This window comes from Aedes aegypti, chromosome 3 (assembly GCF_002204515.2).
Source record: "Aedes aegypti strain LVP_AGWG chromosome 3, AaegL5.0 Primary Assembly, whole genome shotgun sequence".
NCBI lineage: Eukaryota > Metazoa > Arthropoda > Insecta > Diptera > Culicidae > Aedes > Aedes aegypti.
The window spans coordinates 68,340,050-68,353,245 of record NC_035109.1 but is presented as its reverse complement, the minus strand read 5'-3'; the positions used below and the strand labels follow the sequence as shown (position 1 = coordinate 68,353,245).

Sequence of the window (13,196 nt, the reverse complement as noted above, 5' to 3'; positions counted from 1 at the left end):
ACTGTAAGCCTGATTATTTATTTAGCAAAATGTGAAATGATTGTGTATGTTGATTCAGATATGAGTTGAAATTACGTTGTAATAACGTCTCCAGAGCATCTTAACTAGTGGATTTAGATTGACTTATAATAACGTTCATAATACATCATAAGAACATATTTTAAACATATTATCTAAAAAATCATTTGATTGTTTTCTCAATAATGTTTATAACACCCAAATAACTTAAATATAGCTTCTTGCTTAGTGGATAGATTTTAATATGTCAAACGTCAAACATTACTCTACAAATGTCAACAATGTGAAAATTGCAGTAATGTTGACAGACCTCACGCAGTAGCTATTTGTTATTTTCGACGATATTCATCAATTTGAGAGCCTATTCGACTACAATAATTTTGCCCGCATAGAAGAAACCTGCTTTATTTTAACACTAGTGAAATATACATCATTTGGATCATGTGTTTTCTGCTACCAAAATAAATTTGAAATTATGGTGCCGATATACACAAAACACTCTGGACTACGTGATGTGCCAACCACGGTGTTAAAACCGTGCTTTTATTTTCCAATGTGAATGTATCAAAATTCGTTATGTGCATGTATAAAACACCGAATTCTAGTTGAAGAAGGAAACGCAGTTGGCAGAAGTTTTGTTCACCTAAAAACAAATATTTATTTTGTCAATTCGCAGTACACTCTGAAACCACTCTTTCAGAAGTTTATAGTATCTAACCGATTGTTTTTTTTTTGTGATAATGAAAAGCAACCGAACTTAGAAAACCACCCGCTAACGATTTCATTACGTTCAATTTTTCTCCACAAGCTTTGATTATGGCATTTTTGTCCCAACTTCAATAGTCGATGTTAGAATGACACACAACATGTATCGACGATGATGGCTATATTGATGTTTGAATCTTGTAAAAAATTCGTTAAAAAAGCATTATTACAACATACATTTTATCATGTACGTTTGCAGAGCATCCAATCAACCATGTCAGGTTGTCATTTTTGCATTTAATGTTTTGGGATGACTTGTTTTCCGATAGCTATTTTATAACATTTATTTAACACAAGATGCCATGAATACCATACACCATAATAACTCTTATATGACAAGATCTGCTATCTGCTATCTGAAAAGATGTTTTCGGTGTTACTTGGGTTTGCAACTTGGTGCCGATGTGCACTGTTGACCGAAGACTTAGCGAAAGTGTTCTTAATCTTTTAGAAGAGTAATCAACCCTTTTCAGTGTATCGTATAATTTTTAGTATTCCCATATAATTACAATTACATGGTGGGACGATAGTTCACGCTGCTTTGTTGGTTTTCTCGAGAAAATGATTACTGAAGGCTTTATGTATCGGTCGTTGGCTCGAAATATGGTGACCGGATTGTTGATAAGGTGTTAACCGAGATCGCAACGTTAGTTGAACTCAGATAAGGTGATGTATTTTCTTAACTGATGATCTAATATGATCATTATGAAGGATTCTGAACTTTTTCATAACAAAAACACATCTCAACACAGGTTTCTAGAAAAAAGGTCTCCATAAGGACAAATAACCTTCAGCGTGATTTCTTACAAGGAATCTCAATAATGGTGTCCACAAAAGGCCTCACAGCGATTACAACGGTATTTACAAAAATCTGAGCAGATGTCGCCACAGAGCTCCCAAAAGAAGTCTCCACCAAACTTCTCTTGAAAGTCTACTCAGAAATACCACAGAAGCCTTTCACAGAAATCTCTACAGAAGCGTTCCATAGAAGTCTCTACAAGGTAGGTGACATGGCGTAGATTAGAGTCTGAGAGAATAACGGAATACGCCGTTCACAAATTACTTAACGCTTTAGGGGTTGCCTAGCAGCACTATTGCTCACACTAAAAATAAAAAGTTTCGTGCAAAATGCGTTACGGAGAAGGGGAAGTGGATTAAAGATTATCGAACGTAGCATTATGTATTAAATAGACGCTACAATAAGGTTTCAATTAAAAGGCATGCACTCGTTTGGTCATATCTTTAGAGTAATTTGATCAATTCTCAAAATTTCAACAATTTTGTGCAGGAGGCTAGTTGGATACCGGAGACCAATGGTGAAAATGTTTGCATCACGAAACACCTCACGACTGTAAATCAACGCCAAACTAACATGACAGACTTTCGAACAGGTTTGGTGTGAGTGAGTTCGCACCCGCCTGCTCGGGGGGTTACGTTCGATAATCTTTAATCCCCTTCCCCTTCATACCAAAAGAAATAGCAAAAGGTTCGCAAACATTTACTCGCGAGTAACCAACCAAATTAATTGTATATTCAGTACAGCTTTTTCGCTCAAAAGCGCAATTGACTCTAAACAGTTTCGAACACGTTCACGAATCACTTTAGTTTCGTTTACTCGCGAGCACGACAGATGTGAGTAAATCAGCACTCTGATGCTCGCGAGCATTTTGTTTTGTTCCGATTCAGCAAACATGTTCGCTTCTTTCCATCAATCCGGATTCGCAGCCAAAAATGTATTGTACAGCTCATTCCAGACAATTAGAATTTGCATAACAGTTTACGAACAAAGTTGTTAATTTATACAAATTGCCTCATATCCGTACTACATGATGGATAAAATCGTATGATCAATGAGTTTCCTCGCATAACACGATTTTTATGAGTTCATATGTACATTGCGTCTCGTCCCGTATACTCGTACAAAGTAACTCGGATCAATCCGTAGTAGCCCTCAAATAAACTTTGTTATCATAATTTAAGTCGCATAAGAGTACAGATTAGTGCGCAATAAAATCTACACACTCGTATTGCATGCTATCTTTCATCATATAAAACATGCAGATATGTCACCTCCATTTTTGTACGTATAAAGCCATTTTACCATTTCGTATAAGGTGTAAATAACGAAACTGAAAATTCAATACATTTTGAACAAATTAATTAACTCATTACGCGTCATAAAGAGAGATAAATTATGGGTGAAATTATGAAAAAAATCCACGTGATCGGCTGGGATTCGAACCCAGGACTCTTGTATGCTAGACGAGCGCTTTACCAACTAGGCTACCGAGCCAATTCGTGACCCAATAACTTAGACGGTTGCAAGTTTCAAATTCACATCCCCTTTCTGGTCATTTTGTATACAGGGGACCATTTTAAGTCCAGTTTCAGAACCCCGTTTTTGATTCCAAGCACAGATTTGGAAGGTTTTTGATAAGAATCCTGGGAGGTTTTTTGATAAGAATCCTAGAAGGTTTCTGATGAAAATCCTGGACAGTTTCTGGTGACACTACTGTTGGATTCTGGTAAAAATCCTGGAAGAAATATGATGAGAATCTCGGAGAAATTCTAATAAGAATCCTGGAAGAGTTGTGATGAAAATACTGATTTCATATGAGATCTCGGCAATGTTTCTTATAGGAATCCTAGAAGGTTTGGATAAGAATCGTGGAAAGATTTGTTGTACATCCTGGAAAGATTATGATGTTAATTCTGGAAGGATTCTGTTGCAAATCAAGGAAGAGTTCTGGTGAAAATCAAAATAAGAAAATTTTGATGAGAATTCAGGAAGGATTCTTATAAGAATACTGGAAGAATTTCGGTGAGAATATTTGAAGGATTCTGATGTGATTCCTTGAAGCTTTTGGATAAGAATCCTGAAAGGATTTTATTGCTAATACGGATTGTGATAAGAATCTTGGAAGGATTTTGTTAAGAATCCTGAAAGAATTCTATGAAGAATCCTGGAAGCATTTCGTGGAGAATCCTGGAAGGATTCTGAAGATAAATTTTGAAGGGTTTTGATGAGAATCATGTTGATATCAAGATGAGATTTCTGGACCGATTCTTGTAATATTCCATGAACGATTCGGATAATACTCTTGAAACGATTCTGATGAGAAGTTCATATCGATATGACGTTATGTGTAAAGCGCTTTTAGAGACTTAGAAAAGCTTAAAAAACTAAAAAAACGCTTTTGAAGGTTTAAAAATATTTGAGAGTGTTTGAAAGCGCTTAGAAAGGATTGAAAGGTCTTCAATAACTTTACAAAACTTTAAAGGCATAAAAAGGCTTCTCAAGGCTAAAAAATCTTCGAATTTTTAAAACTTGAATAAATTTTTAAGGTTTCTAATGGATTTTTTGAGGATTTTTGAGCTACCGGAATAAGTTTAAAATTCTGGTTGGATTGAAAAAGGATTCTAGAGGATAGTAAAGGGATTCCGATAGGATTCTTAGAATTAAAAAAAAAATCTTGGGATTTCAAAGATAGTATTTTTTTCATAATAATTTCTGATGAATTTCTGAGGTTCCTTAGAAATGTTTGGGAATTCAAAGCAATGATTGAGCTCTCGAAGAAATTTCTGAGACTTACGTTCCTGGAACCCTATGGAATTCCTGAAACTCATATATGGATTTTTGGGATTCTGAATGGTTCCGAAAAGCAGAAATCAAATATAGGGTTTCAATGCTAGTAATGGACCCCTTAGTAGCTGAAATTCATTCTAGACGCTTTTCCGCAACGATATCTCAGACGCATATATGTTTTGTGGAGTCTGACGACAAATTCAATGTCTTTACTTCATAGTACGTCTATGAAACATACAAAATCATTCGATTTTTCCAGCGAAATATGCATTTGAAAAACTGTTGTCCGAATGCCTATTATGGACCCTTTCGGGGTCCATAATAGGATTGTTTACAAATTTGACGTTGCGTATTATGGACCCTCCATTTGATTCCCATGTAATCCGGCTCGCTGCCGACGAGCCTATTATGGACCCACCTGGAAATGCGTATTATGGACCCTCTTGTTGTGGTTTCATTTACAAAACTGTTCAAATATCTGTATTTATGCGTCTCAAACCAAATATTTTGCCTGAAACTGCTGACTAACAATGTAATCGAAGTTCCCCCGCTGGATTTTCATAGGAATAAAGTTGCTTTGAGTGATGATTTTATGTTTTTTTATAGGGGGTTCATAATACGCAAAGGGTCCATAACCGGCATCGACTCCCTAATTGTGCACTAAAATGCATTCCTATAAGCTTGGCACAGATGTTCAGATACAAATTGGCCACTTTATCGTAAATTTGAGGCGTCCTCCTGGGGACCCGAAAATGGTCATTTGTAGGATCACTCAAATGCAGGGCTCATAGTTATCCAATTCAATTGTTTCTCAAAAGGTTTATACTGATGTAATTTTCTTTAAATTCTGTGTTATAGTGACCAATTATAGCCGATTCCGAAAATTATCTGTGACTTGAAATTTGCCTACCTCCAGGGGCACAATCAAGATGGCCCAGTACCCCCCGAAATTATTCCGGTCACAAGAATATTTCCGCCTTTCTCTGTCCACTTCCAGAAACTAGATATGTGTGCCAGTATACTGACAAAAATCATTTAATCCGTTAAGAATTCGCTGAGTGGTGAGGGTTTTAGGATTTTTGCTTTCACTCAAGCCTATACGGGGTAAAAATTTTTTAAAAAGACTTCAAAAGGATTAAAATTTTCTTTTTTTTGTAAGCTCACAGAGATTTTCACAGAAACTTCCACAGAAATCCCAAACGAGTTTTATAAAAAACTTTTTTTATGTACCTTTTACCATACTTTCACTTCAAACATAACTCTATCAATCCTCTCACTAGACATGCGTTAGAATTAGCTAGATCATTAGCTGGCCGGCTAAAGACCGCAGTGTACTACAAACTCACATTGGGCAACTTGGCCACATACGCAGCTTCACACAGTTCGTAATCCTCTATCGTGTTTGATCGATGATTTCGATATCATAATTTATCAACGATTTAATCTAGCTGGGACTTGGGGTCGGTCAAGGGGAGAAATCGTGAAGATTAATGCTCAAACACGCATGATTTGGCTATTTTGAACACCCGGAGAGCGTCGACAGCGGCCCTACTGGGGGCTCTAGTTTGGCCGGTTTCTGCGGCGGAACGAGTTGAGTTCTCGGGCACACCCGAAGTGAGCTCACACGCACACGTGTGTGTTCGAATGTGGGAGCCATTTGAAGGTATTCAAACATTAATCATACCCGCAAATAGATTGACCTATTTTTCGGGGGAATTTATGGTGATGTGTTCTGGTACTTACTCTAGGTACTCGGTGACATAGTGACGGGAGCAGTTGGACCAGGACCAGGGATGCGTGTTCTGGTCCAACATTCGGGACATGATGTTTTGCTTGGCGCTGCCTTCCCCTCGGTAGGGTGCGCACCGAACGTCGTCGTCATGGGGCATACTCAATCTGGAAATGGAAAAAGAACATATGAATTCGATTTAGAGAGTTAGAAAGTCATAAATATGAAATTATTTTTTTCATTGTGTATTTTTATGTATTTAGCTAAAAAAAATTGAGTTTTGTTAACGCGTATTTTTTTTAAATTTTCGAAACAATGTTTTCCATAATTATTGATAACACTACCAAATTATCCAAATCTCAGAAAAGTTTTTCGAATGATATAAGCAAGTAAAATGCAATTATTATAAATCATCGTCAAAATTTAAAAAAATGTTCGGTTCAGCAAAACTGACTAAGAAAAATTTCTTCAAGAAATCAAATCAAACATAATTCAGGCGTATTCTGCGGTACAAGATGTTTTAAATTTTAACTCCAAAAGTAAATGATTTGTGTAAGTTTGGCCTTCACATTTGGATTGAAGGACGATGATTTTAGAAAGTCGTTGCATTTTCAATATTACTGGTCATTGTTCATGGGTGATCAATAGGGTGGTTCAAAACATCGTTTTTGCTGTGTGTCTGAGTATCCTCTCAAAATTTGAGTTTGTACGGAAATTGCTATTGGTAAAGCAAGCAAGTAATTTAAGCGGTAATAATGTGCTCTTGCGGGTTAGAGCTACGCAATTCAAAGAGATTCTTGGACTTCTGAAGAAATTTTCAAGATTCCAGAATTCTGAAGAGTTTTTGGGATTAAGATTCCTATGATTTCGAATTCATGAGATTCCACAGTTTTTTTTAGAATACTGAAGAAAATCTTGAGATTCCGAATGGGGTTTTGAGACCCCAGAGCGAGTTTTGCAAATCCAAACGAAGGGATTAAAATTCCTATTTTTGTGATTTTGAAGGGATTTTTGAAGGGAATTCTTCAAATTCTTGGGATTCAAAATGATGGAATTCTTGAGGTTGCAGAGATTATTTTTCGGAATATTTTTTTTTTGAAATTCTGAAGTAATTTTAGGGGTTCTGAAGATTGTAGGACAAGCAGCAAGCGGTGTCTTCGGAAAAGTTACTCCATATTTCAGAAAAAAAATTTTCTAGTGATGTGGCATTGTGGTGGCCCGCATGGTTTAGAAGATCAGAATATAAACTTTCTCACTGATGCTCTTAAACTTGTACAGTGTTTAGAAGATCCAATTTAGAGCAACTTTGCCGAACAATCAATATTTCTATCTCCATTGGTTTGCAAGTTGTTTAACAAATAAGTTAGGGTGGCATCTGAAAAATCATTTTTTTATCGATAACTTTTTATACAAAAATTTTTCGCAAAAACTTGAAAACTCTTGATAGTGCAACTTTTTCTCGAAGAGACCACTGTTCTATCTCTTATGGTTGCAAAGCTATCGTAGATTTTCTTCGAAAAAAAAATGGTGGTAGGCAGGCCATAGATAACCATATATCAATACACAGTGTTCTTCGTAGCCAGCATGTCCCGGGCGATAAGTGAATTAGTTGTGGCGACTGTGAAAATATAGATATCTACAAGCAAAGTGCCACAAATACCAACACACGATCAATCTTACACAAGACGATTTCCTCAGAATGAAAACGTATCGATGTTTGTTTGATGTCATTCAATGTTCAGCAGCCGTTTCTGTTTATGTGTACTTTCTCACAACAAACAAAAGCAATGTTATGACAGTATACAAATCCGCGTTCCAATCGAGCAGGAGACCTGTCAAAACTGGAACAAGACGTCACTCTTGTTTGCAGGCACTCTAGCTTGGTCTACAGGCCTCTTCACGAGACGTTTTAAATCAGCTGATCCGGAAGCTCTTTTTTGACAGTTCTTGTATGAAAATGACAGGCCCGTATTAGTACCGGTCTCTCATCGATGTAAACAAATGCATAGACGGACCTGTCAGATGAAAAGACCTATAGTCCATTTTACGAGACGTTTTTGAACAGCTGATCGCTTATTTTATGAATGAAATTTTGCCAGGAGGCGGTGTAACGTGTGAAAGTAACAGCAATATCATCAGTGTTGCCGTTACGTAAAATGGACTATATACCATTGCTTTGTTTAATGTTTGTTATGGTTTGGTTATCAATTTTGGATATTGTTTAATCAGCTAAAAAGTTGAAGCACATTCAATACCAATGGCATGAGAGTAAACATTGAAAGGCATCCTGCAAGTTGAAGGCATACAATCAGTTGTTTTAATGCGACGCTTATTCGATTACGGATCACAAACATTAAACAAAACATCACTTTATGAATACACCTTCGATTCAATTTATCCGAAAATGGGTAAATACATCAAGATCTTGACTACGCTAGAAGTCAATAGATCAAAGAAGTCAATCAGAATCCTACTAACAACGTCAGGTTTATTCCAAATTCCAAAATTGGTACCCAATAAAATGATACTTTATTTAACAATCCCGGAAAAACGAAGAGTGGTGCTATGCCACCCGAAGCTATTAAGAAGAAAAGTATTAAATTGTGAGAAGAATGTGTTGATTCAGCAGAAAATTATTTCGACTACGCGTCATTTTAAAGTTCGACCGATGAAAAATTGAATCGACTGATGGTGCTATGCCACTCGGAAAACAATGTGAAAAAAGTTACTTGTGATGTGAAAAAAAAATGCTTAAAGATGTTTTATGAGTGGTTTAAAGCAGCAATGGAAAGAACAACAAACTGGTGAGATCGTTCAAAATTATATGACCATTTGTAACCACTAAATACGTGCCAGGGTCGAAAATCTAATTTTCGATTCGGGAAGTATGAAATCATTTCAGATATCCAATTGATATCTGGGTGCTTTCGTGCGGGGCTTGCTGTGATGAAAACGACCTCAGAATGTGTGTGTATGAACAGCCATTCTAGAAATGGGTCGTTGGAATTGCAGTAGAGCTATCACCTTCCATCTCCAGGGCTAAAGTTGTCTGCATCTATATAGACATCTAAGTGTCTCGATAAATAGGTGCACACAAATTTCTTCCATAAAAGCACTGCCGGTCAGTGGGCGGTGGATTGTAAACACACACACACACACTTTATTTAACAATCCCATGCTCTCTTATAAACGACTCATTGATTACCGACAGTGGAGAAAATATTGCGAATAGTATATTATTTTTGACCCAGAGAGAGATTGCCCTTCTGTCACATATTAGTCATTCTTTTGAATTGCACTGTCGCAATAAATTTTTATACTGAAGCTTTTGGTATTTTTATCACAAATTCACCCTTCTTTCAAATACCGGATGTTCTTTCAAAATATGATTTAATAAAAACAGGGGGACCTAAATTCGAAAGGGGTGTAATTGACACTTTGGTCGGTTTTGAGTTGAATGCATTGTAAAATTTTAATGTTTACATGCTTTCCACAGGTGTTTCTAGGTGATTTCTCCCTTCAAAAGAAAAGAATATAACATAATTCGTTTACTTCTATTTGTCTTTTTGTTCTCCATACAATTTGTAAAGACTGAAAAATAACAGAAAAAACTTGAACTCGTTTTTCTCGAAACCAGTTATGTATTTGTCAATTACACCCCTTTGCTTCTAACCCCTTCAATTATAGTTTTTACAACAGTTAATTTAAATTTAAATAAATTCAACCTTCTTTTAAACATAGACTGTTCTTTGGAGCTATATCGTTCGATAATTATAGGTTTTTAATTATCGAACGATATAGCTATATATATTATAAATTCCCCTTCTTTCAAAAATAGGCGGTTCTTATGATTTACAATTATAATTAACATTGGATTACTATTGGATTCGACAATTCAGCCAAAAATATTATCTTTCAATAGTCAAAAATGTTTGCTATGAGTTTCGGAAAATGCCGCTTATCAAGGAAAAAAATCAGTTTTGCTATTGAGCTTGAGCTTGAGCTTGATTGGCCGCCCGTTGATGTTATTCCAGTATCGCCAGATTAGCTGAACTTGCACAAGGAACCAACCAGATGACTGCTTGGGACTAACAGACACCCTCGGTGTATAAGTGCTGGTGATCTTCTATTTTAGGCAACAATGGCGCCTGCCACGTCAGAATGCAGACCAATGTGGGGAAGGGGAAGGATTTGAGGTTGCACTTATATTGGCCCACTGTAGACCGTGGAGTCCGACTGCATGCGGGAGTGCATGGATTAGGGGAAAGGCATGGCAGAGAGGTTTGCTTTTGTGGTTGGTAGACTGCCTATGTAGCAGGCATAAGGAAAGACGCGCTATAATGATGGAAGCGTTAGACGGTTTCTTGTCCGTCTCTGGTTCTAGCGTTTGCTATGAACGTATAGTTTGTCTCAATTAATTAATTGCACAGCGTAACCAAGTCAAAGAACATGCCAAAATGTAGAGAAACACTTCCTCTACGAGATAAAAATGTCCATACGGTCATGTAGGATCTAAAAAGTGTCGAAAATAATTGAATCGTGAAGCACTGTTTTTTTTTTATTATTTTGGACATACCAATACATTTTGGGCCCTCAAAGTATATATTTTGGACACCGGCATTTTTTAGCGTTAGGTGACAAAGTTCACGACTATATTATTCATTTTTTGCCAATGAAGAGTTCGGATTCCGAAATGGACATTCGACCACTCACCACGATTAATGCGTTGTATTTTTAGGGTAAGTTAGATTAATTGAATTGAAAGCGTTTTTTCATCCTAACAGTTTCAGAAATAATACATGCCAAGAATCTCAAAAAGGGATAATTTTTCCTCTACTATGAATAGTACACGATGCAACATCTTCACACCGATAAGTAATAGAACACATGACAAAACAACATTTCTATTGCGAAACAATAGGGCCACCATTTTCGCCGACATTTCCAATTTGTGTGAAATCTTAAGATCACTGCGAAGCATTCAATCATAAACCTTTGACTGATACATTAGATTCACGTGGCAAACACAATTTAGCGCAAATACAATTAAGCTTACCCAAACGATCATCGCCCAAGTCACTCCCTTCGGCGAACATGAATACAATTGTTCGCCAGTCGTCTATTTCAAATCCATTTATGACGTCCTAAAATTATACACCCCACCATACGTAATCGCATCAACCCATTGAATGGGGGGCAACATTTACTTATATCTATTCCTCAATTCGCAAATCATCCCATCATCGCCGGGGCAACAATCAACCAAAGTCCATCAAATCAATCCAAATCGTCCGAAGCATATCATTAGCGAGTTCGCGGTGAATCATTCCTTTCCTGTTCACTAACGTTTCAATCGGAGGGTAAACGATTCAATTTGTGAACCCACCAAGTTATGGTCATGACCCATTTTTTTGTGCCCTCTCTGGTGTGCACTTTGCGAACTTTGCTCCGCATTGTGCCCCGGAGGAGTTTTTTCCGTTCACCTACACTGCAACAATTTGCGACGGTATTTTGTGCGTCAAAAAACGATCATCCAAACGATCAATTTGTCCGGTCAAATTGAAACGAAAAAGTTCTTTCTTGCGTTTGAAAAGGTTGACCTGTCGCAACGTGCCACCCACAGTGACGCAATATCGTGTTCGTACAAATAATAAAAATATGCCGAAAACGTCAGTAGCGCTAGCGTCATTCTTGAAAACATGGACAGTATGCTGCCCTTATTTGCAGGGTCGAAGTTACCACCAGCACTATCTTTGCTGAGAAAAAACGTTTTTGTGTTCCCAGCTGCATTCTTGAGCCTTTCAACAATTTCGGTCAAATAATCTGTACATATGCTAAATATTGAAATTCAAAAATTTACTGGGGGGACTTTTTGATTAATTTCTTACTTTTGTCATCTGCAAGCGCACACGTTGTTTTATCCGTCTAATCAATGAGTTTGATGAGTATGAGTATGGATGAATTGACGTAAACACCAGGTCACCTCTTATAGCTCAATTATTTCAGAACAAATTAGCGCTGTTCGCATATCCAACCAGTGTATTATAAGGTGAAGATTGCATATCGACGAAAATATGCATTTTTGTCATATTGGCGCTTACGTCGACTATGTGAATATGGGCAGTATGGACTATATTTCTAAAGTACAGTCGCCTCTCCACATCTCGATATCGAAGGGACCATCGAGATAGGGAGAGATCGAGACAAAGAACAAATTTTTGATGAATACTAGATTGAAAAACACTTCGTTGCGAAGAAAGTAATACACAAACAGACGTCATTTAGCGCTCCTAATTTGTTTTGAATCCCAAAACTTTGGTCTAGTAACCTTCGATATTGGTCATATCGACATACGGAGAGAAAATTGAGAACGAAAAATCAACAGACACACATCGAGATATGGAGATATCGAGATAAGGAGGATATCGAGATATGGAGAGTGAAAATGTATGCAGACTGAAGGGACTTATGAAATCATCGACATAGGGAAAGATATCGAGATGTGGAGAGTCGACTGTAAGGACTGTTCATTTTATAAAGTGGACACCTTGTTTATAATATATCTTTTTTATTTATTGATGAAATCGTATACGGTTTTCTGTGTATCGTTCAACTATTATTCTACAATGTTATGAAAATACAGAAACTTATAAAATGCTTTCGGTTGAAGAACTAAATAGTTTTTGCAAAAACTGCTAAGAAAAACAGCTCGTCAAGTTTAAGCATTATTTTTTGCATGAAAAAAATCCTAAATTTAATGAACAAATTGTATGTTGGTATCCTTTACTATTCAACTTAAGGTAGAACTTTTAAAAACATCAATAATATTCCATCAGTTCCTGACGCTGAGTCACTTTAGTGATCTATTCCTTGTGGTCAAATTTGCTGATATACCATCTTTTTACTACCAGCAAAAAAGTAAAGTAATAAGCGTGTTCAAAACTGGTTTAGATTACTAATGAAGCTATATATGTATAAAAAAAGCAAAATCTTGAGTTTTAACCGCATTCTTGGGTACCAAATTTACTCTTTATGGTCGTTTTATTGAAAAATCCCATTCTTTTAAAATTATATACGCATGTTTATCGATCTAGAGCA

General features: G+C 36.6%; 1 protein-coding gene across 6 annotated transcripts in view; it reads right to left on the bottom strand.

Annotated features, from left to right (window-relative positions):
* Positions 1 to 13,196, bottom strand: part of LOC5567517 (A disintegrin and metalloproteinase with thrombospondin motifs 9) — a 745,053-nt gene that overhangs the window by 75,164 nt on the left and 656,693 nt on the right. For all 6 annotated transcript variants that reach the window (XM_021852717.1, XM_021852719.1, XM_021852718.1 and 3 more), the window contains one exon: positions 6,113 to 6,265. In XM_021852717.1, the coding sequence (XP_021708409.1) occupies positions 6,113 to 6,265 (153 nt within the window). The remainder of the gene's footprint in view (positions 1 to 6,112; positions 6,266 to 13,196) is intronic.